The sequence below is a fragment of the Clupea harengus genome, chromosome 26, assembly GCF_900700415.2.
Source record: "Clupea harengus chromosome 26, Ch_v2.0.2, whole genome shotgun sequence".
NCBI classification, from domain to species: domain Eukaryota; kingdom Metazoa; phylum Chordata; class Actinopteri; order Clupeiformes; family Clupeidae; genus Clupea; species Clupea harengus.
The window spans coordinates 4,214,191-4,236,410 of record NC_045177.1 but is presented as its reverse complement, the minus strand read 5'-3'; the positions used below and the strand labels follow the sequence as shown (position 1 = coordinate 4,236,410).

General features: G+C 41.1%; 1 protein-coding gene across 4 annotated transcripts; it reads left to right on the top strand.

Annotated features, from left to right (window-relative positions):
- Window positions 1-1,493: 1,493 nt before the first annotated feature.
- On the top strand, window positions 1,494-19,414 carry LOC105905800 (atlastin-2-like). 4 transcript variants are annotated; one of them, XM_031563603.1, is made up of 14 exons: window positions 1,494-1,630; window positions 10,095-10,384; window positions 11,067-11,201; window positions 11,737-11,841; window positions 12,711-12,761; window positions 14,191-14,247; window positions 14,967-15,059; window positions 15,144-15,282; window positions 15,657-15,784; window positions 15,871-15,927; window positions 16,103-16,174; window positions 17,070-17,501; window positions 17,744-17,758; window positions 17,893-19,414. In XM_031563603.1, the coding sequence occupies exons 1-14, from the start codon at window positions 1,558-1,560 to the stop codon at window positions 18,001-18,003; spliced, it is 1,758 nt and encodes a 585-aa protein (XP_031419463.1). In that variant the 5' UTR covers window positions 1,494-1,557; the 3' UTR covers window positions 18,004-19,414. The 4 variants fall into 4 exon arrangements, with proteins under 4 accessions (XP_031419463.1, XP_031419465.1, XP_031419462.1 ...); XM_031563605.2 differs by having other exon boundaries at window positions 1,523-1,649; XM_031563602.2 differs by lacking the exon at window positions 1,494-1,630 and adding an exon at window positions 4,525-4,870.
- Window positions 19,415-22,220: the final 2,806 nt, after the last annotated feature.

Genomic DNA, 22,220 nt, shown 5'->3' with positions numbered 1-22,220 from the left:
TAGCCATAGTTTCCTTCCACAGAGCAATTTCCTCTTCAAATGTATAGCTGATTTGCTCCAATTCTTGGCAGGGTCAAGTCCATGACCAATTAATGACCCTCTAAGACTAAGTGGAGCTCTCATTACAGCAAAGTGACATTGTCTAGCTAGTCCACAGATCTATCTGAAATGTCTATTATGTAGTTAAAGGTACAGTCTGCAATTCCAATCCAATCCAATTTTTGTCAAATTCAGCGTATAGCATCTCATAATCTAGCTGTCAGTTTTGTTTGCGCATCAAAAAAGAACCTCCAGTATTCGTACACAGTCCTGGCTCTGTAAATGCGAAACATTCGAAGTGGCTTGGACCAAGCCATACACTGTTCCAGTCAATCAACACGGTGCTTCAGGTCAGGAGCACGGAAGGGAGAGTTGTAATTGTAATCCCCGAACATAGCCTATCTAATATCTCATAACGCCTCAAAAGCTTTTCAGACTGCAATTCACTTAGAGACCATTGCCATGACCTTCAAAAGGAGAGCACGTTGGACAGAAAGGGCAGGGAGGACATGCAACAAACTTTAACAAAATGACTAACATCACCTATCCAATAAAGCTGTGTGTGTGTGTGTGTGTGTGTCTGGACGCACACGCCATGAGTGTGTCTCTGTGCGTATGTGTGTATAGAGAGAGGGAGAGCAAACAGACATATGCACACTGAAACAAAGACCTTCACGTTCATCTGATGGACATTTGTTTTTCTTTCTTTTATATATAGCAACTCTTTGTATGATTAAAAGTGCTTTGGGAGGACAAGGCAAGCTTTGCCATGCCAATAAAGCTCATTTGAATTGAACTGAATTGAATTGAGAGAGAGAGAGAGAGGGAGGGAGTGTGTGTTTGTGTGTGTGGTGAGAAAGACTCACATTTATCTCATGCCACAGAGCTTGAATGGTACTAGTCAAACGAAGTGTTCCTTTATAGGCATTTTCACGCCATTAACTGAACGCCTTTCAGTGACATCAGCTCGCGTGCCTCAAATGTATTGAAGGAAGTGAAAGAGTGAACTTAAGCGAGTAGGGGTTGCTCTGGCGTGCAGTAGCCTATAAATATCAAAAGCCGGAGAATCAGGCGTCCGACCATCGTGCCGCATGACCACCCTACAGAACTAACTATCCAGTTGCAAGCAGTGGTATTTTCACAAACAAATAGGCTATCTAATTCATATTTACTGATCTAATGATATAATATCTAATTCATACGTTGCTTTAAAACGTAGCCATTAATACAAGTTAGTAGGCTACTGGCCTATTCCATTGCACGTTACCACACAATCATCTCTGGAAATGCTATTTTATTATTATTAGTAGACACATATATGTATATATAATTGAACTTTGTTGCTTTTAGTTACCTATTGCCAGAGTAAGCTAACATCAATTTCTGGAATGATTCAGGAGCATGCAGTCTTTAGGACCCTGGAATGATTTATGACCCAGTGCATCTTGAACCAACTGGGCAAGTGGGAAATCTGGGCTGTTGACGTCAGTTGGTTTTCATTATTTTGAACGGGTCAAGATGGCGGAGGAGAGCAGGTTGAAGCACAGGAATCACTGTGAAACTAACTGCAAAAGCATTGTCTTGGACGAAGGTAGCTATTTAACTGTAAGGTAACTATTAAATGATTTGTGCTGCTGATCTACACAGTTAGGCTGAAAGTGTTGTTGAACGGTTGGGCGAATGCTCTTTTGTGTCCACCGTAGGATGCTCCGGGGATTGCTGAGTTGCTTGCTGGCTAGCTAGCTTTAGGTCTACCTAGATCTATAACAGATATTACAGTGTAGGCTACCCATTCCCGAAAGGTTATACAGATTGGAGGTGGTATTTCATTTTGTAAAATGTAGCGCAGAGTACCTTGTTGTTGGGAATTTCCATGTGTGTGGACACTGTGTTCAACATCTAATTAGATGACTTTTCTCAGTTCGCTGAGTACAGTGCAATGTTAAGTGATATGTTGATAGCTAGCCTGGTGTGGCAAGCTCTGCTATAACAACATTCGTGCAACATTGTCTAGCTACCTTGTCATTTTATATGTGAAAAGCAAGTAGCACATTGCAGTCCATCTGATCTTGGAATCGTGACCATGACAGGTGGTATTTCGTGCAACGGTGGTATGTCGATTTTAAATGGATGTTACCCCTTAGCAGTAATCAACCGTGTGGATATCTGTCTTGTTTAAATATTTTTCGAATAATTAATATTTAACTGGAACTAGTTCTTTTCAATGTGTTTCTTGGGCTGAAAATTGTATATTTATTTTTTCCACCTGGATTTTTTGAGACTTAAATCCTCATTATCTGTGTTGTGCTACATTGCAATTAATTGCCATTTCCAGTGTCTCTGTGTGTGGTATTGTTTGGATTTTCTTGTAATCACTCATTATCTGTTTTCTCCTGAAGACTTTACATTCCTCTGTAGCAGTGTTACCTGGTTAAGAACAATATGAAGCTTGTTTTTGCTCTAATTGCTCAGTTCCAGCATGGACTTATGACCTCATGATCATTGCTGTTCTGAGTACTGAACCTTGATCCCTGGTGCAGGTTAGAGCCACGTGCATAGAATGGCAAGGACTTTTTGTAGCCTTAACTTAAGCATAGTAAATAGAGGGTATATTTTTTTTTTAGTGTGTTGTTGAGACATTTTGGATTAGCAAAGATTTAGTGGCTTGAAAGATTTCCACTCACATGGTGTTGTTATTAGTGGCCTTATTTAATCATTGTTTCTGTGATGTCGTTGTACTAAGTTTGTTAAAAGGATTGGCATTTTTGCTGATGGAGGCTAGACTCAACACTTGAGTTTGTTGATATGGGGACAGTGGACACAGGACTCGCTTTCTTCATATTGTAGACTATATTGTAGAGGTGTGAATCTTCATTGGCCTCACGTTTCGATTTAATTACGATTCAAATCGACTTGATTATAAAACGATCCTCGATGTATCTCACAATGCATTTTGTCCTTCATGTTTATTGTTCTAATACAATAGGCTAGGTGACCGATACCATTAAAGATTCCGTTATAGGCCCGATTTTTATAAATTGATTTCCTTATTGATTCCTGATCATTTTTCCGTGTGAAAAAAAAGTAGGCTTACACAGGTCTTCAGCGTGAGTGCACCTAAACATAATAAAATGTCTGCCTAATAACATCTGAACATGTTGTAACATAGATCACAATGCTTCTTTTCTTAAAAGGATATAGCTTGGAAAACAGATATAAAACTGACTGATATAATAAACAATTCTTCTTTAGAAAATTAGGCATGTATGCCTAGTGACTAGAATGCATTTCAATACTCCTTTTTGAAATGGGAATAAGCTTGAACCTGGCGCATGAAATATGCAGAAAAATGAGCATGTCTGGTTTTACTATGAGGATCATACACTGTGTGGAAAGAGGTGAATCAAGAAAAGAGGTGTGCTCCTGTATACTCCCTGATACTCCTCAGACCATTGGATGTATGTTGGATGCTGTCCTGTTACACAGTCCTGTATACTCCCTGATACTCCTCAGATCATTGGATGTATGTTGGATGCTGTCCTGTTACACAGTCCTGTATACTCCCTGATACTCCTCAGACCATTGGATGTATGTTGGATGCTGTCCGGTTACACAGTCCTGTATAATCCCTGATACTCCTCAGATCATTGGATGTATGTTGGATGCTGTCCTGTTACACAGTCCTGGATACTCCCTGATACTCCTCAGATCATTGGATGTATGTTGGATGCTGTCCTGTTACACAGTCATGGATATTCCCTGATACTCCTCAGATCATTGGATGTATGTTGGATGCTGTCCTGTTACACAGTCCTGTATACTCCCTGATACTCCTCAGATCATTGGATGTATGTTGGATGCTGTCCTATTACACAGTCATGGATACTCCTGGATATGTACCAGTTTTGGGGGCCTGCCTGGAGCCATAGGTTGCCATGGTGACTAATCCCCTGGGGGTGATTACCTTGTATTGGAGGCACAATGTCTTGCCCCTCCTTTAAACCCCTCCCCCTTGGACCAGTGTGTGTCTGCAGATATGATTGAATGTGGTTTGAATTATTATTATTATTGTTATTATTGTTGTTGTAGTTGTTGTTGATCAGGCATATTGATTAGCCTACAGGAAACACTAATGGTTGAGCATTCCCAAGAACGACCCAACTTCTGTGGTCTCCATTGTGAATCTATCTGCACCAACTTGTGCATGATGATTCACAGCATATTTTTGGTCTGCGTCCAGTCTATTCTGTCCAAGATGGCGGTGTCCTCTTCAGATATCATATCTATTGTTGCGGTCTTCCATATGGCAGCCTCTTCCTCAGTTTGAAGAACACTAGCTCTTCCCTTGTGCAGCTGCAAAACACAGGGGAAACAAATGACACCACTGAAAACATCAAATGGGGGAAGAGTGTAAGAGCTGCTGGAGAAATTACTGTTTTGACTGTCTCTTCTCTTCTCTTCTCTTCCTTTGCCTCATGCAAACGCTGATCCTGCCCTCCTCTTTCTTCTCTAGATTCTCTTCTTGGGTCATCCTGTAACGACTTCGAAAAATCTCATAATTGGTCTTGCAGGATGCTAGAGAGAGTAAACAAGTTTAGTTTACTACTAAATGCAGCATGTATAGTAGAACAGTAAATTGTAATTTGTTTTTAGGTTTAGGACATGAGACATCCTGCCTAACAAGGATAGGCCTTTTACAACTTCAGCATCCACGTCGGGTAGAGCTATGGACACGTCATTCAAAAGATGTGTTCTTACATCCAGGTTGTGTGGGGAAGATGGACTGTGGAGAAGAAAGGAAGATTGATTAAAAGTTCATTTAGAATTCCAGGTACTTTAATGGAACAATTGTGATTATATACCAAAAAAAAACACTTTGGCTTACCTTGTCTGAGGATCATATCTGTACGTGTTGCCAGCATTATGCATTTTCCTGTAAAAAGCAAAAATAGTGTCAGAAACCGTACAGAAACCAGCAGGTTTAGTTTAGTTTTCCGTTATTTCCCACTTGTTTTATCTTTATTGGAGTGGGCTCCTGGTTTGCCTCTGAGTTCTCTGAGTCTGACTGCATCCTGTCTGTATAATATCAATAACATTCTTCATGAGCGCTTCCTTCCCGAAGCAAATTCCGCGCTTCAGTTGCTCAAAATGCTACGTAGATGCTAGTAGAAGGAGAGATTATTAGGAGATATGGTCCATAGTGTAGTTTCTCCTCTGTGTTGTCCTTGTCTTCAAGGGCTGCGATGTCTCCTCAATGTCCTTGCTCCCTTCTCACGCCACACGTAACGGTCGGTGTCTCCACATGGCAAACCCACAGCAGAACCCAAGTTCATAGCATACACCTTACATTTCAGTTATAGGAAGGTAGAATACACAACTTTTATTGGGTGTGTCTGGGGGTCTAGTTCAAGGCGTAAGGTGGGGCGTGATGGGAAGGGGACCAGTATGGGGTCTACATACATATGAAAGGTGTGAATGTGAGACGGGGAGGGTCCTGCTGGCCATTTGGGTGTTATTGAACGTGGCATGAATGTGATGCAATCTTGTGGGGGAGGAATTCACATGAGTTGCAACTTCTTAGAAAGTATATGAAAAATACCAATGTTCTTCACTGCAGACCGTTATACTACGCATTTGCTCAGGATTAGTGCTGCCACCACTACGGCTAATAACGGTCAGCCAAAAAATGCAAAAAACAAGTCGATCAACACATGTCAATGTGTTGATCGACTCATTATCTCTCCCAACTGCTCTGCCAAATACTTCAGACTGCAGAAGCAAAACTGAACAAGGAAAAGGAAAGGACAGTTTTTGGTCATTTACAGAAAACATACTTTGGCAATGGAGTTTGGATGAAAGATCCTGCTGAGGCTCCCCAGTTTCCAGCAGGTGTTCTGCAAGGGACCAAGAGCATGAGCAACACCCAGAACATGATGAAGACTACACTCTTCAAGGTAAGACTGTCCACCTGAGATTATACGACAACAGTTCAAAAAATGCTCGTGGCTTGATAACTAGACTAGTTTATAGACTAGTTTTGCATACAGGCCCTCGTTGACTATAAAAGAAAAAAAAAGCCGGCACCCCACCCCAGTCTTCCCTAACCCCAGACTATTAGTACAAAGCACAGACCCATTACCAAATAAATGTGTAGGGCTAGCATTCAGCAAGAGACTTGCATGTTACAATAAGTTGTATTTTTTTACTTAAACAAACACATTTTGGCTTGAATGTCTGCTGAAAACGTAACATAAGCTAAAACTGTTTTATTAAAAGGGATTATTAACATACATTTATCTCATTATCCCAGTAGCACAACCACCTAGCTACTTAGCGATAACTAGCTAAACTTAACAGCAACACTGTCTCACTAATTCAATGCGTAGAGAGAGAGAATAGTTGTTCATGTTTGTTAACTTGGTAGCTTGCTAGCTAGTTTTTCATATTAGGCTAGCAAGAAAGCATTCACAATTGCAAACCTGCTACTGGTAGTCAGCTACTATTTAACTTGAAATTTCAGTTACCGGTTTTGAAAGATAATTAAAATTTGAAACGGTAATACTAACTGTCTGGAATTTGACTGGTTTACCGTGAGACCGGTAACCGTTCCATCCCTGGCAGTGATGCATGGTATGGGTGTGGCTCTATGTTTTCATCTGTGTGTGTAAAATGGGTCTTGTATTTCTGTTACAGATAACATCGATGATGAAGATTTCAAGCTGACAGAGTTTTCAAATGATGATGGCTACTATGATCAAGAGGAATGTTTTGTGGAAGAGGATCTGCTTGAAGATACTGACATTGTAGGAGAGGAATATACAGACACAGATGAGGTCACTGAAAACAGCTCTGGACATTTTGCAGTAATGCTTTTACTCTAATATCAGATTGCACTCTTGCTGTGTTCAAGACAATGAATTTGGCTCATGGGACATAGTCTGTGCCTGAACACACTTAGTCAGCTGGCCCATCTTCCTGCAAGTGTGCTGTTTTTTTGGCCATGGAGGGCTAAGTATTATCTTTTTTCATACTAATATTGTTCAGTATTTTCTGTTATATGAAATTAATCAAACATTAAGCCCCATCTGACGTTTAAGAAGACATACTTTGTGGAGAAAACAGACTTCTCCGGATTTGACAGATCAACTGAGACTCTGAGGAACACAAAAGATTCCCAAAGATGACAGAGAAGGCCAAAACAAAGGCAGCCTAGAAGAAACTGGAAGTGCAGTATGGTGCCAGATGGTTTTGACTTTTCTTTCAGCCATACTATGATGCAATCTTTTTTTTGTCATTGCCAATGCACAACTCTGAACCGCTAGAAGTGTTTTCAAACCGTGGACCGAGCTTGGGGTGTTGAGTATCTAGAAGCTTCAGGAACTCCAAAGAAGAATGGAGACTCTCAAGGTGCCATAGGATGTTGGAAGAATTCCCCACAGAATTGCATCAGGGTTTAGTGGGTTCAGTGCAGACCAGTTGAAAAACTGGACAACCATCTACTCCATTTTGTTTAGATGACTGACATGTGGTTTGAGTTTGTGCAAGCCATTATTATCTGCTCAAGTGTCATCTCATTTGATGGACTTGAAGTAGCTGATTGCTACTTGCAAACATTTTGTCTAAGTTTGTTGAACTGTAGAGACCCCTTCATTGCACGCCTAATATGCACTTCCATTTCAAAGACTGCCTGTTAGGTTATGGCCCTGTCTATACCTTTTGGTGTTTCTCGTTGGAGCAGTTCAACGGAATGTTGGGACGGCAACAATAACAATAACAGACATGTTGAGTTTCAGGTCATGAGGTCAACAGCTTCAGATGCCACTGCGAAGAACCTACGCTGCTGAATTTATTAACATTCTGTCCCCAAAAGATGTGGGTTCCTTGTCACTATCACACTGATGCAATGTGCATAAAACTGTATTCATGTATGTCAGATGTGGACATGGTCAAAGCATTACCTTATTAAAGAATGTTGTATTAACATTGATAGACGAACTTGGTGTCAATCTGTGTCTGTAAAGTGGTGTGTTTTATAATTCAAGGTTTGAAGAGATGGTCCTTGACCCAACATTGTTATTGTGAAACTTCTGTAAAAATGCAAGCCTCTAGCATGTAGTGACTGAACCCTCACCCTGACAGGCATTCCTTTGGAAAGCCTGTGGAGGTTTTAGGATAACAGGTGTACTCCATACCACAACTGTATAGTTAAGTCCAACTAAGGAGAGAGTCGATCCATTGTGCACAGTGGTAGAGATTTAAGCAAACATATCTTTTTTTATTTTCCTTTGTTTACATTTGTTTGCTTTTTGTAGATTTGATATCTTTTCAAATGATTTTACTTTAAACTGTTTTATATCATAGTTATTAGTGTTTCGCCAGAGAACACCCAGATGTCAAACATGTGTAAAAGCACTTAACATGAGACTTTTTATAGATAAATGTACAGATTTAAAATAGAGAAGTGGCAGTCAAATGCAAGCATAGAAGTAGTTCTAAAGCACAGATTGAACATTAACACCTACTTCCCTGAACTACTGATTGGAAGGAAGAGGGGAAATGAAACCTCATTAAGTTGAAATATTTCTAACTATTACAGTAGGAGATGTGCGCACATAGCTAAAAGATAAAGCTGGACCATGACCAGCATGGTGGTGGCAGCACCATCCCTGGGGATGCTTCTCTATAATAGGCCCTGGAAGGCTTGTTCAGAGGGCTTATTCAGTTATAGGGTAAAATGAATGCAGCGAAATATAGGGAAATCTGTGACTTGGGAGACGAGTTGGTTTCCAGCAAGACATTGACCCCAAATATATGGCCAAACCTTCACACAAATGGATTAAGAACAACGATGTTAATGTTCTGGAGTGGCCAATTAAGAATTTGTGACTGGACTTGAAAAAGGATTGAATGATTATTTTCTGCTGATCAGTGTCAAAAAAGGCTAATTAAATCAACAATGTTTCAGTGTAAAAGCTGAAAACCTCCGAGGGTACTTGTACTTGTTATGGGCACTGTAGATTTTGAAAATCCAGAAAAAACTAGCTGACTTTACAAAGCTAGCTGTAGTAGGCCTGAACGTTATTCAGGTTAGCTAACTGTAGCCTACTTTAGCATTGAAACCATTTTGCCCAACAGAATTTTGTCTCGCATTGTTTTTCACACATTTGTAAAACCTTCGGTGGTGGGTGAAGTGTTTTAAGATGTATACATTTTATGAGGAAAGATGACATACGCAACCTATTGCACAACTTATGTAGTTACCACTAAAATCTTTCTTAGCTGAAAACAAATGCTAATGCACTACGGGAAGGCTATGCACAATATACAATACACTTATCCTGGAACTTGTGCACTAGTCCGTTGGGCTTGCCATTCCAGTTTTGAAGCTGTTGTCAAACCTGTTCTGGGCAAGTGTCAACATTGAACCCTGTCAGTCAGCCAGATGGCTTCATGAAAGTGTGTTCTCATGTTCTCATATTTTTGTATGTTTATGTTCATTCATATATACATACACACACACCCTTATACAGTATATATTAGGGGTGTGATGGTACGTGTATTCTCCCTGAACTGACAGTGACCGTAAAGGGCTTTTTATACTTCTGCAACTGCGTTACAGCATGGCCACGCAGTTGTATTGAGGGACTCGTTTTAATTTATGGTTCTCCGACGATTGTGGGTGTAGTAAAATAAATGAATCTGAGGGGATTTGCGAGGTGTCTAAGCCAGCTATCTAATGTTAGCATGCTACTACCCACAAGGCTAAGAAAACTTGTTTGTTTGACTTTGTTTTGCTTAGATTTTTAAAAAATGACTGAGAAATAGACACTGCAATGCAAAAACCCTGTTATTGTAACTGAAAAATACATCTGAGGGGATTTGCGAGGTGTCTAAGCCAGCTTTCTAATGTTAGCATGCTACTGCCCACAATGTAAACAGCAATGTTATATAATAAATTGTGTTTGTTGTGATTTAAAGGCGACGTGTTGTAATCTTCCAATCACAGTAGATTAAATAGTCAAGCAATAGTAATGGTCTGTTTTTCCTTTGTCTAGATGCATATGGAGTTCAGGGCGTGTCCATTAAACAAGGCCTAAAAGTCCAGTGTGACGGAGACCCAATGGCCCTGCTAGAAGAAGAGGAGGAGGAGGGACCTGGGCCGGTCCAGATCGTGGTGGCCAACGAGGAGAATCACGAGTTTTCTCTCGACGAGGAGGCCCTGGACCGCATCCTGCTGCAGGAGCACATCCGGGACCTCAACGTCGTAGTGGTGTCTGTGGCCGGAGCCTTCCGGAAGGGAAAGTCCTTCCTGTTGGACTTCATGCTCCGGTACATGTATAACCAGGTCAGCTCATGAGTCCACCACTGTGACATGGGAGGAGATTGTTTTGCCATGATACTTTACACCTTGTGTGTTGATCCATCACTATGATTGAAAGAGACTTTTACTCAGGCCACCAAATGACGGATGTATGATGGAAGTTGAGCATCTGGCCACAGTTGCAGGGTTGGGGATGCAGAGGTGAAGATTTAGACAGATAGCACTGGACATTGGTCAGTCTAGTTGGTGACTCTTCTTACCAAGATGAAGTCAGTGTTGTAGGAGCTATATGAAGTATTCTTAGTTTAAAACGTTAAAAAATAACTAAAATATCAATAGGCAGATTCATTTCCTGATAAGTGGGTAGTATCACAGTAATTATGGTGTGATGTTACCACGGTTTTGGGGTAATAATTCATAAGAACCAATAAATTACCTAATCATTTCCAAGTTTTTAGGCAATAACATAGCAACTGCTGTGGCAAAAACAGTGTAATACAATGTAATATATATTATAGTTAATATGTAATTATTTTAAAATAAGTTGTGCGCTGTTGATAAGTACAGGGTCACTTTTTAAATGTTACAAAATAAGTAAGGGATAATGTATTGTCCGGAGGTCATTATCCAAAAATAAATCCAGACGGGGCGAACAGCACCCCGTCCTCATCACAATCCATCCTTTTTTGCCATATTGTGCCTGCAGAAGTCAGATTTCTGGCTGGGAGGGAACGATGAGCCCCTGACAGGCTTCAGCTGGAGAGGAGGCTGTGAGCGAGAAACCACAGGCATCCTGGCCTGGAGCGAAGTGTTTGTAGTGGAGAAATCAGATGGAAACAAGGTAAACTGATACAGAATATGTTAAGTGTAGGGCGACAGTGGTACAGTGGTAGAGAAGTCGTTTAGTAATCAGAAGGTTGCTAGTTCGATTCCCTGTCGAAGCGTCCTTGAGCAAGACACTGAACCCCTAATTGCTCCTGATGTGCAGTGTGCCATCAGTGTAAATGTAAAATGTGTATACATTGTAAGTCGCACATATGTAAGTCGCTTTGGATAAAAGCGTCTGCTAAATGACTAAATGTAAAATGTAAATGTAAAGAATATGGTTTAAGGTTTGGGATTATAGGTCATGTATTTGTATTGTGGTTGCTTTGCTTTTATGTTAACAATGTTGCATATAATAGAAATGTACAATGTATTCCGTATATTTAAGTGTTAAATGTGTCTCAAAAGGTGTTTGGAGTCTTAAGAAATTACGAGTGCTAAATATAATGACTTTGTTCTTTAATCATCATTGGTAATGTAAAGGATTCATTAATTCTGAGAATGCTGGATCTTGTTTAGCCTTTTGTGTGACCCATTCGTGTCTGTCCCAGGTTGCTGTTTTGCTCCTTGACACACAGGGAGCTTTTGACAGCCAGTCCACCATTAAGGACTGTGCTACTCTCTTCGCTCTGAGTACCATGACCAGCTCTCTGCAGGTGAATATCAGAGTTTGAACTATGTCTTATTAATGCCACACCTATGTAACACCGTTTCAAATACAGAAATGATTTCTTTCTCTTTCTTCAGTGATGCAGGTTATACCCAGGGCATGCCAATTCTGATTGGGTCTATTGATATTTAGTTTTTAGGCTTTGTGTCTTTTGTACCTTAGGGTTAGATATAAATGCATTAATGCATGATTATCAGAGTTGTAATGTTGTTATCAACATTGTAGTTGTTAGCAACCCGGGTTGTGCCATTCATACCACAATCAACCCCTGACCAACCCTTGTCTGACTCGAGGTCAAGAGGAGGGTCGAAGGCTGAGTGAAATAACCCAAGAGCTTGATGGGAGAGCTTACTTTGACGTCTCTGCTTGGGTAGTCGGAGGAAGCTATGGAAACAATAGGTAGCCTATAGACAGAAATAGGTTCTTTACAGTCAGGCTTGGAATTTGGTCATCTTACAGGCAAGGCCACTTGGCCTTTTGATGGAGCATATTTTTTACAGTGCTTGCAGAGCCCTGTACTGTTATCCGGGGGCTTCTTATTCTTCTAACTTCTAACTTTGTATTCTTTATACCTTTTTCTGCGATTAATTGAACAGTTCACTGTTAGGAGATGTTAGAAATGTGAAGGATATGCATCGTTTGAGTGTGTGTAAAAGAGAGGGTTTGCGTCTTAAATCGAGGGTTATTTTGTTGCTGTCCAATAATACATATCACTGTATCTATATAATGTGTCTTCTAGGTATGTCATTTATACCAAAATGTATGATCTATCAGAGTATTACTGGGTGTATACCACTAGTGCTATTGATCCTAAAGAATATTTTCATGTTTTTGTTTATGTTTATTGTCTTCTAGGTATATAATTTATCCCAAAATGTACAAGAAGATGATCTTCAGCACCTTCAGGTATAAAATGTTTCTGTTTATATGATATTGGTTGTTGTTTGTTGTTTGAACAGTAATACATTCCATGGGCCCTAATTTGAAACTGCAAAGTCAATGATGCCTATGCCGTTACAGTCACATAACAGCAGCGCAACACAAACTGTTTTTTCTAAAGTCCACAAGCTTCTCCTCTGGTTTTCGAACACTGAGCTCCAATGAGTTGTTTTGGCGGCACCAGGTCACTAGACGGTCAATCTCCCACTTACAGGGCAGACTCATTGGCACCAGAGATGAGTCCGCTGAGGGTGGTGTGATCTGAACACTTCAGAGGCGTGACAGGCTGATGACTGGAGGTGCTGCTGTTCATGTACAGGGAGGGGAGAGAGAACACAGCTTTGTGGGGAACTGATGCTAATGCTTAGGGGGTTGGAGGTGTGCTTTCCCAGCTCCACGTGCTGCCTCTGTCAGACAGGAAGTCTATGGTCCACCTGCAGATGGAGTCAGGCACACTCCACTCCAGAGCTGGTCCTGCAGCGGAGCCCAGGCAATAGTGTTGAATGCAGACCTGAAGTCCACAAACAGGATCTTGGCATAGTTGCTTGCAGAGTCCAGATGCTGAAGGATTAGGTGGAAGGCCTCTATTGCATCGTCAATAGATCATCGGCTCTGTAGGCAAACTGCAGGGGGTACAGGAGAGGGTCTGTGATGGCGTTGAGGTGGGATAGCACCAGGTGCTGAAATGACTTCATTACCACAGAGGTCGGTGTGACCGATCTGTAGTCATTAGGTGCTGTGCTCCTGGGCTTATGGTGGGGGACTCCAGTGAGGTGTTAAATATGTCTGTGAGGCAGAGAGAGAGCTGTTTGGCTGCTTTGTGGGGGTTCTGTCTCTTGAACAGCCTGTTAATGTCCCTAGTCACTGTTGTGGAGGGGTGGGCGGGGTCTCTGGAGTAGGCCTCTGAATGGACCCAGACACTGCTGGAGTGGGCATCTGAATGGACCCAGACACTGCTGGAGTGGGCAGCTGAATGGACCCAGACACTGCTGGAGTGGGCATCTAAATGGACCCAGACACTGCTCGAGTGGGCAGCTGAATGGACCCTGTTGGGGCGGGGGAGCTGGAGGGCTGAAGTTGATGTTGATTGCTGGGAGCACAGTGGATGGTGTCAGGACTGTCTTTCTCTTTCAAACCATATATATTTCATGGGCTGTGAAAACCAAATGCATATTTCCCACCACTGATTCCATTGGCAGACAGACGAATGACTGCTCTATCTCAGTGAATGTTGGCATGTGTTTTGCGGTTCCATACAGTAATGTTAGACTGTTTTAGAACAGGGATCAAATTGAAATGTGATATTGTACATTATTGCAATTTTATAATATTTGGCAATATATGTATGTATATTAAAACTGCATTGTTAAAGTTAAACTTGTGCTCTGTTTCACAGCTTTTTACAGAATATGGACGACTTGCCATGGAGGAAGTCTATTTAAAACCCTTTCAAGTATGATTTATGATTTTTGAGTATATGAACCCTTTCAACTTGTCCACCACTACCAGTTTACCAGAAGTCAGCTAGATGTGAAAACCCCATTCTGATTATCTTCTGATTACCTGTGTTATAGGCTAAGGTTACTTCAACAGAAGTTCCCATGACTGTAAAACATGACTTACTTACAACAGGATGATTAAGACAATCTTAAGGCCAGCCAAAAGACAGCACATTTCTCATAAGCCCTTGTAGCCCTTTGCAGATGCCTGTTTTTAATCCTCATAAATAGCAACAGCTGACGAGCACCAGCAGTCTTCTGACAGTGTTTTAATAGGCTGCAAAACCCTATAAAGGTATACAAATGCTTATTTGCTTCCTGTTTAAAAATACTAAAGAAGTGGATGCAACAGTTCCAGCAGTTTATCTAGTCAAGAAGTGGAACATTCAACTAGTAAACCTAGTAACCTCTTGAGTATATGTTAACTTATTCAAACACCTCTAGGACTATGCATCTGTGTTGTGACCTAGAGAATGCTAATGCTAAGCTATGCTACTAATGTGTGTCTAATACTGTGTTCTGACTTGGGAATGGATTGGCAGCGTGACAGCTCTCTAGCCAGCCTTCTCTTACACTTACAAAAGCAAACATTTAATAGTGTGGTAACTTGCTTGTAATGTATCTTGACATGATGGTACCGTTATTAGAATAACACCCCTCTTTCTTCCAACAGTCCCTAATGTTCCTCATAAGAGACTGGAGTTACCCCTATGAACACGAGTATGGCCTCGAGGGAGGAAAGACATTTCTAGAGAAAAGGCTTCAGGTAGTATTGTTGTATATTAACAGCTTGTTCTTTTGTTTTTGAAGTTGAGATGATGAGTTAAAATGTCCTCTTGATTTCTGTCAGGTAAAGCAAAACCAGCACGAAGAGCTGCAGACTGTCAGGAAACACATCCACTCCTGCTTCTCCAACATCCACTGCTTCCTGCTGCCCCACCCTGGCCTCAAGGTGGCCATCAACCCCAACTTTGATGGCAGACTCCATGGTAGCTCTACACTGCCCCTCTGTGGTTTAAAACATTTACTTCATGTGACCAAGCGTTTAAAACAGTAATACTTGTCAAAGGTGATGGAGAACGTGATAAAAAGGCAAAACCTTTTTATTCTTATTTCTTTTTTTTATCCTCTTATTTGTCAAGCACTTCTCTGTAAATACTAGTTCAAACCACTCCATTTGGGGATTCCTTAAAACTCTGAAATGTTGTTGACCTTCAAGTTCTATGGTTTGTGTACTTTCCTGCATATACAATGCCTATGTGTATCCATAGATGTGTTCATTCTCCAGATATGTCAGATCTTTACAGTTCTATGGGTGCTTTATATCATGAGAGCATCACTTGGTTTTCTCCAATCCCCACAGATATTGACGAGGACTTCAAGAAGGAGCTCATCAACCTTGTTCCATTGCTACTGGCTCCTGACAATCTTGTTGAGAAGGAGATCAGTGGGTCCAAAGTCACGTGTAGAGATCTTGTACAGTATTTTAAAGTGAGTTCATTTTTCAGATGTTTGTGTTTCAGATCATCTTTCGCATTGTCTTTGTCATGAATGTATGTTTTGCTGTCTTTCACAAGGCTTATATGAAGATATACCAAGGAGAAGAGCTGCCACATCCCAAGTCTATGTTACAGGTTGGTTTGAACAACTTCAGTAATCAGTGACTAAAGTCTAAAATATCAAAGATATATGCGTATTTTGTATATTGTGTGTATATGTTTTATATATTGTGTGTGTATTTATATTTTGTGGTTATATGGTAAGATTTTGTGATTTGTGACTTTAGTGGTATGTCTGTTTTACAAATAGGCAACTGCTGAAGCAAACAATCTTGCGGCTATTGCCGGAGCCAAGGACATGTATCACAAAAGCATGGAGCAGGTGAGGTTGGGAGGGCTTCTGACATGAATCACAAAAGGAGGGAGAAGGTGAGGTTGGGAGGGCTTCTGCTAGACCAGCATCCTCTGCACTGCTTATGGTCTGGAACTAACAGCACACCTCATGAATGCCGGGATCACAGCAGCACAAAGCCAAAGAGAAATGGGCCATAATCCCCTTCACTTTCAGAAAGACCTTCTGCTCACTTTCCCATAACTTCCTCCACATAACCACTGATAAAAACAGATCCATACACAGCATCTTTTCTAACCCCCTCAAGTGCATACATCACCTTTCAAATGAAGGCTAGACCTCTGGCATCAAACTACTCTCCGTTGTCCACAGATTGGCAGGACAAAATAAAGAACTGACAAGGTTTTAATTGTTTGTTTCTGGAGTATTACCCTAGCCAACATTCAGCGAGTGAAGTATGGTCTGACTAGGTTGACATAGACTAGGTTGACACAGCCCCCAGATATTCCCCAAGATCAGTGACAATATATCGAATGTGTTTTTACCCTTGGCAGATAGTGGGAACAACAGATTTGTTTAACTGCACAAACTATTCACATTGTGATGTGTTAAATTCATTAACTTAGTATTGTGGTGCAGATCACATTGTCCTACTTTATCATATTGTCCACAATATGCATTTTTGTTTGGTTTAGTGTTTTATCCAGTAGACATAATTTGTCCCAGTTTTGAAGAATCACTATTCAGTTTACACTTGTATTCTGCAGTTATATTTTCATGGAGGCTTTTGGAGAGTGGTTCTGAAATACTAGGTACACCATTTTAAGGACATTACTTTATTTGTCATAGGTGTGTGGTGGTGACAAGGACATGACTTTATTCCTCATAGGTGTGTGGTGGTGACACATGACTTTATTTCTCATAGGTGTGTGGTGGTGACAAGCCCTACACTGCCCCTACAGACCTGGAGCGCCGGCACGCTGAGTACAAACGCGACTCAGTACGGCAGTTCCGCTCCGTCAAGAAAATGGGTGGGGAGGATTTCTGCCGGCGTTACCAGGAGCAGCTTGAGGCCGAGCTGGATGAGGCCTATGCCAATTTTCTCAAGCACAACGACGGCAAAAACATTTTCTTTGCTGCCCGTACACCAGCCACATTATTTGTGGTGATGTTTGCCATGTATGTTATATCCCTGGTGACTGGTTTTCTGGGCATAAACACTGTAGCCATGGTGTCTAACTCCATCATGGGTGTAGCACTGGTGTTCCTCTGCACCTGGGCGTACACCAAGTACTCTGGCGAGTTCAGAGAGGTGGGCAGCATGATTGACCAGATGGCTGAGCTGCTGTGGGAACAGGTAAGTGTGTTCAATATTCTTATGACCTTTTGTTTAATCTTGACTTTCTCTGTCCACTCTCGTTGTCTTCTGCTCTTTGGATGGGTCTTTGGTCGAAGTCTGTCTTTGTGCACTCTGGAATACAGAGGCCTGATTTTGAGTCTTCAGATCAGTCTCGCCTCATTTTCCTCTTTTTAGCTCTTAGTTTGTCTCAAACTTCCCATCTTAATTCTGTTTTTCCTTCTCATCTTTGTGCTACTCAGAGAACTCCTAGAAAGGTGAGCTGTCGGATGTCTGCCGTCTCGTGGCTGAAGTGTTCGTTTCTTCACATAAAGATTGTTCTTGATTGCAGTTAATGCTAAGCAGCTAACTGCTTAATGCTAACATCTGCAAACACTCCCTTGTTCTCCAGGTGCTTTCTAAAGTGTTTCAGCTGGCGCGGAGTCGAGTCTCATGGGGCTTCGTCCTGCCAGCGCAGAGGAAACGACTGTCCTCCAACAACAATGTCAAGAAGAAAAACTAGCCGCTACATTTTTGGCTATCTTCTAGAACACCTTTTAGGACTTTCTATACATACTATATACACATATTACATGAACATTCTTCTTCATTGTCTCTTGGTCCCAACACTGCTGGTTTGGTTTTCACTGTACACTGATTGAGAGCACATGTTCCAGGTCAGCACATTGATTCTTGAAGTTCTTTACATCCCCTTTCCATTCAGTCCAAATGCTTTTGTTTTCCGTCACTGAGGGTGGCTGCACTTGTTCTCCATTGGTTTGACTTGACTGAAATCACGTGCATCTTTATGACACTGTCCCCTTTCCTTTGCATACCTCGTTTTTCTTCTTTAGGAGTTGAAGCCACTAAGCACTCATTCCATGGAGCTTACAAATAGAACTAAATCATGACATAGAGCATACAAATAGGACTAAATCATGACATGGAGCATTCATATAGGACTAAATCATGACATGGAGCATTCATATAGGACTAAATCATGACATGTTGCATACATATAGGACTAAATCAGATGCTTCACTGGGCAGATGATGCAGCATGCAGCTGACCATAGTCCTTCTCACCTTTTATAGAACCAAAGTTTACATACTGATTACTATCGCTAATTTTGTAAATTGATCAGTGACATTTTTGGATGCCCTGCTGGCCTCGGCTAGATGAAAAGGCTGTTGTATGTTGTGATCATAATGGCTGTTGTGTACTCATCCCCAGTAATGATGGCGTAAAAAGGGGAGGGGAAGGCAAAGAGAGGGGTAATGACACTTCTAAGTTGTCTTAAAATAAGACATCACACTTCTTAGTGAAAGAGGGCCCCACTACGTGAAGATTTGATCATCCACATTCATTCAAAATATGTTCTTCTTATGTTAAACACTCAAAAGCTTAATCGGACTTGTCTTAATGTTTTGCAGTGTTGTTGAGCATACACAACAAATAGATGAACAATTCTGTTGGCCACTTTGACAGTAGAATGGTCAGTCCCTCCATTATTAGGTTGTTGCATTATTCCCTGTTGTATATTACTATGACATGTCATTGACAATTCCATCCAATTCCACCCTGACCAATATATGTTATTAAATAGGGTTTGTTTCTTCCTTTTTAAAATAACTAATCACAAATGAGGGCATGTGTTATGAGGTGTAAATGTATAATTATTACATTTTCTATATCTTTTTGTAGCTGAAAGAACAATGGTTTTCTGTAGGCCTAAGTGCAGTTTGTGTAAAGAATGCTTTTGTGTCTTGTGTACATTTCTGAACATTGTTTTATTTGCCTTGAGCATCAAACAATTCCACCCATGCTCACCTAGCAGATGGAATGTTTGTAATTCCTTGTTTTCTGTTGCATTGTAAAATTATTTCTGTAATTTATTTTTGAATACCAGAATAAAATAAACTGCTATACATAAAGTATGTTTGATTAAGCGAATTTTAGTTGGATCAACCATGTAGAGGAGGCCACCAGGGCCCTGTTTGTCGTACCTCGTTTAGCGAGTTACCGAGATAATTTTCAGGATGAGATAACATAAGTCCCTCTTTTCGGTTCGTCGAAGCAACTTTGGCTAAATCACCATAGCAACACATCAATACACTTGAACCTGCTCCAGCGCAGGCTAACAGCTTTAGTGAGCTGGATAAGCTTGCCACTCCCCCGGAAAAAAATGGCAGCTCCCTTCCTCAGAGATCCCATTGGCGAAGGAGCGATATTAGTTAGATTAGCGTTTCATAGGGAGAGAGTTCTTCGCGATCGCCAAGATCCGTTATTCCATCATGATGAGTTCTTGTATGAGCGCTACCGATTCAGCAGACGGGATAATTTATTTACAAGACCTTCCCGAGCCATTTATTGCAAACACCACACGCCGCAGCCGAGCATTGACTGTCTCACAGACTCTATGCATAACCTTTTGCTTTTTTGAGAGTGGTACATTTTTGTAGTTGTCAGCGATGCGTAGAACAAAGCACTCATAATTATATGACCGTGTTATTAGTACACCATAGCATATCATTATTGTAGAAAATGATTACGGTGGACTCGAATAGAATAGAGAGAAATACACACAATTTCTTTTCACTGCTTCAATTTATTGAATTTCTTATTAATACATTTACATTTAGTCATTTAGCAGACGCTTTATTCAAAGCGACTTACAAGGAAATGTAAAAATACACTTGGTTAAAAGGAGAGGGGATTCGAACTAGCAACCTGGCGATTTCTAAACGACTCCTCTAAACAACTCCTTTAACCCCTGTTATATATACATACATAGATATCCCCCGATACACAGCTTTTATCTTGCTCTCGTGGCGGTGTTGGATTTTGTATTTTTCATAAGCGTTCATGATCATCTCCTGCTTGCCAGCGGAGAAAAAAAGAGGCTCTTTCTTTGAGTTTGGTAGCCATTGTACCGTCAGAAAATCATGGTTTTGGTGATCGACGCTTTACCCTTTTGAAGTAGGACGGGCACGCACAATTGCCCAGATAAGTGAAGTTTAGTTCGAATTAACGACATTGTTTGACCGCGGATCATCCTTGGACGAACCGAGATAGCCTGTCCTCAATCATTGCGTTCATTTACGACGAACGGGCCCAGCATTAGCAAGGGCATGTGGTGTATACAGAGGCTACTGTAGATACAATTGGATGAATTAAACAAACTTTTACTGTGAAATGTAAACCAGTGGTGTTACACCCATTGACTCAGTCATATTGATGACCCTTCGTTATCGTTCGATTGATAGAGAGATTATACAAATCAAGATTATGGATTAATCTGAAAATCAATTGATGGTATGACAGTATAACAGCCATTATTGTTGACCGCAATCTATCACTTGTTAACTTTCAAAGTAGGCTAATTAGTCTAAGTGTGGACAGGCTAGGTAGCTACTATCTTAACATTGCGTTTTGGCTGACTAAATATGCTAGTCTGTATCAGAAATAGCAATCCAATATATCGTTAATAGTAGCCTATGTGGTAGCTAGTTTAAATGGTGTGGATGTATTTTATATATGAACATGGTGCCCCCCCCTCAGGAGAGATTGCATGACAATTAAAGGATAAACAAACCTCTCCTCCAATCACTTCCCATATTGTTCTCTCTTATTCCCTTAGACTCTTTCAAGCTCTACCCTCTGTGATTCCTACACTGAACTCTTTTTTTAATGAAAGCAATGCAAGAGCCTCCTGTAGATTCCTTAAAAAAAATAAAAAAAGTTTTAGCGCAAGTAGCTGTGGCAGAAAGTCTGCTAGCTAACTTTACAAGCCACAAGAGTAGTAAAGTTAGTGCCGGAGACGACCCAGCAAGGAGAACAAAAGAACGACCTACTTGGAACATGGCCTACACACACAGAGAGAGAGAGAGGACACACACACACACACACACACAGAGGACACACACACACACAGAGAGGGGACACACACACACACAGAGAGAGAGGACACACAGAGAGAGAGAGAGAGAGAGGACACACACACAGAGAGAGAGAGAGAGGACACACACACACACAGAGAGGACACACACACACACAGAGAGAGGACACACACACACACACACACACACAGAGGACACACACACACACACACAGAGAGAGAGAGAGGACACACACACACACAGAGAGAGAGGACACACACACACACACAGAGAGGACACACACACACACACACAGAGAGGACACACACACACACACAGAGAGAGGACACACACACACACACACAGAGAGGACACACACACACACACAGAGGACACACACATACACCAGGAGAGAGAGGACACACACACACACAGAGAGAGAGAGAGGACACTCCTTCACAGGCTCCTTTGTTTCTGACACGTATGCACATGGAACATATCAAAGTCCATTCTGGTGCGCACCTGAGATGCGGACACACACTCTTACCTTCAGTTCATTAGTTAGGTACATTTAGTTATATTGCATATTGTATTTTGATACTCTCAAACAGGGGCAAATTTAGGTTCCCACTTTTGGGGGGGCTAAGCCCCTAGATAAAACCTAATATTTTTCCTGTGACCCAGCAAAACTAGGGGGGTTTGGGGGCAGGGTCTGGCTGGTACTGGCTGTTATAAGACATTTTTTGAAAATATCCTTTTAAATAGTGTCCTCTAGTCTAGTGGGTTTTAGGAAGAACTATTTACAAATTAAGATTTAGAAATATGGCACAACAGTAAACATATTGAAGTAATCTGCTGATAT

Excerpts from the sequence above, each read along its gene's own strand:
- LOC105905800 (XM_031563602.2), top strand. The coding sequence starts at position 4,786 with ATGTGTTCTTACATCCAGGTTGTGTGGGGAAGATGGACTGTGGAGAAG. Across the intron at positions 4,871-10,094 it reads AAGTTCATTTAGAATTCCAG|ATGCATATGGAGTTCAGGGC; the intron begins GTACTTTAATGG and ends TCCTTTGTCTAG. Across the intron at positions 15,785-15,870 it reads ATCTTGTACAGTATTTTAAA|GCTTATATGAAGATATACCA; the intron begins GTGAGTTCATTT and ends GTCTTTCACAAG.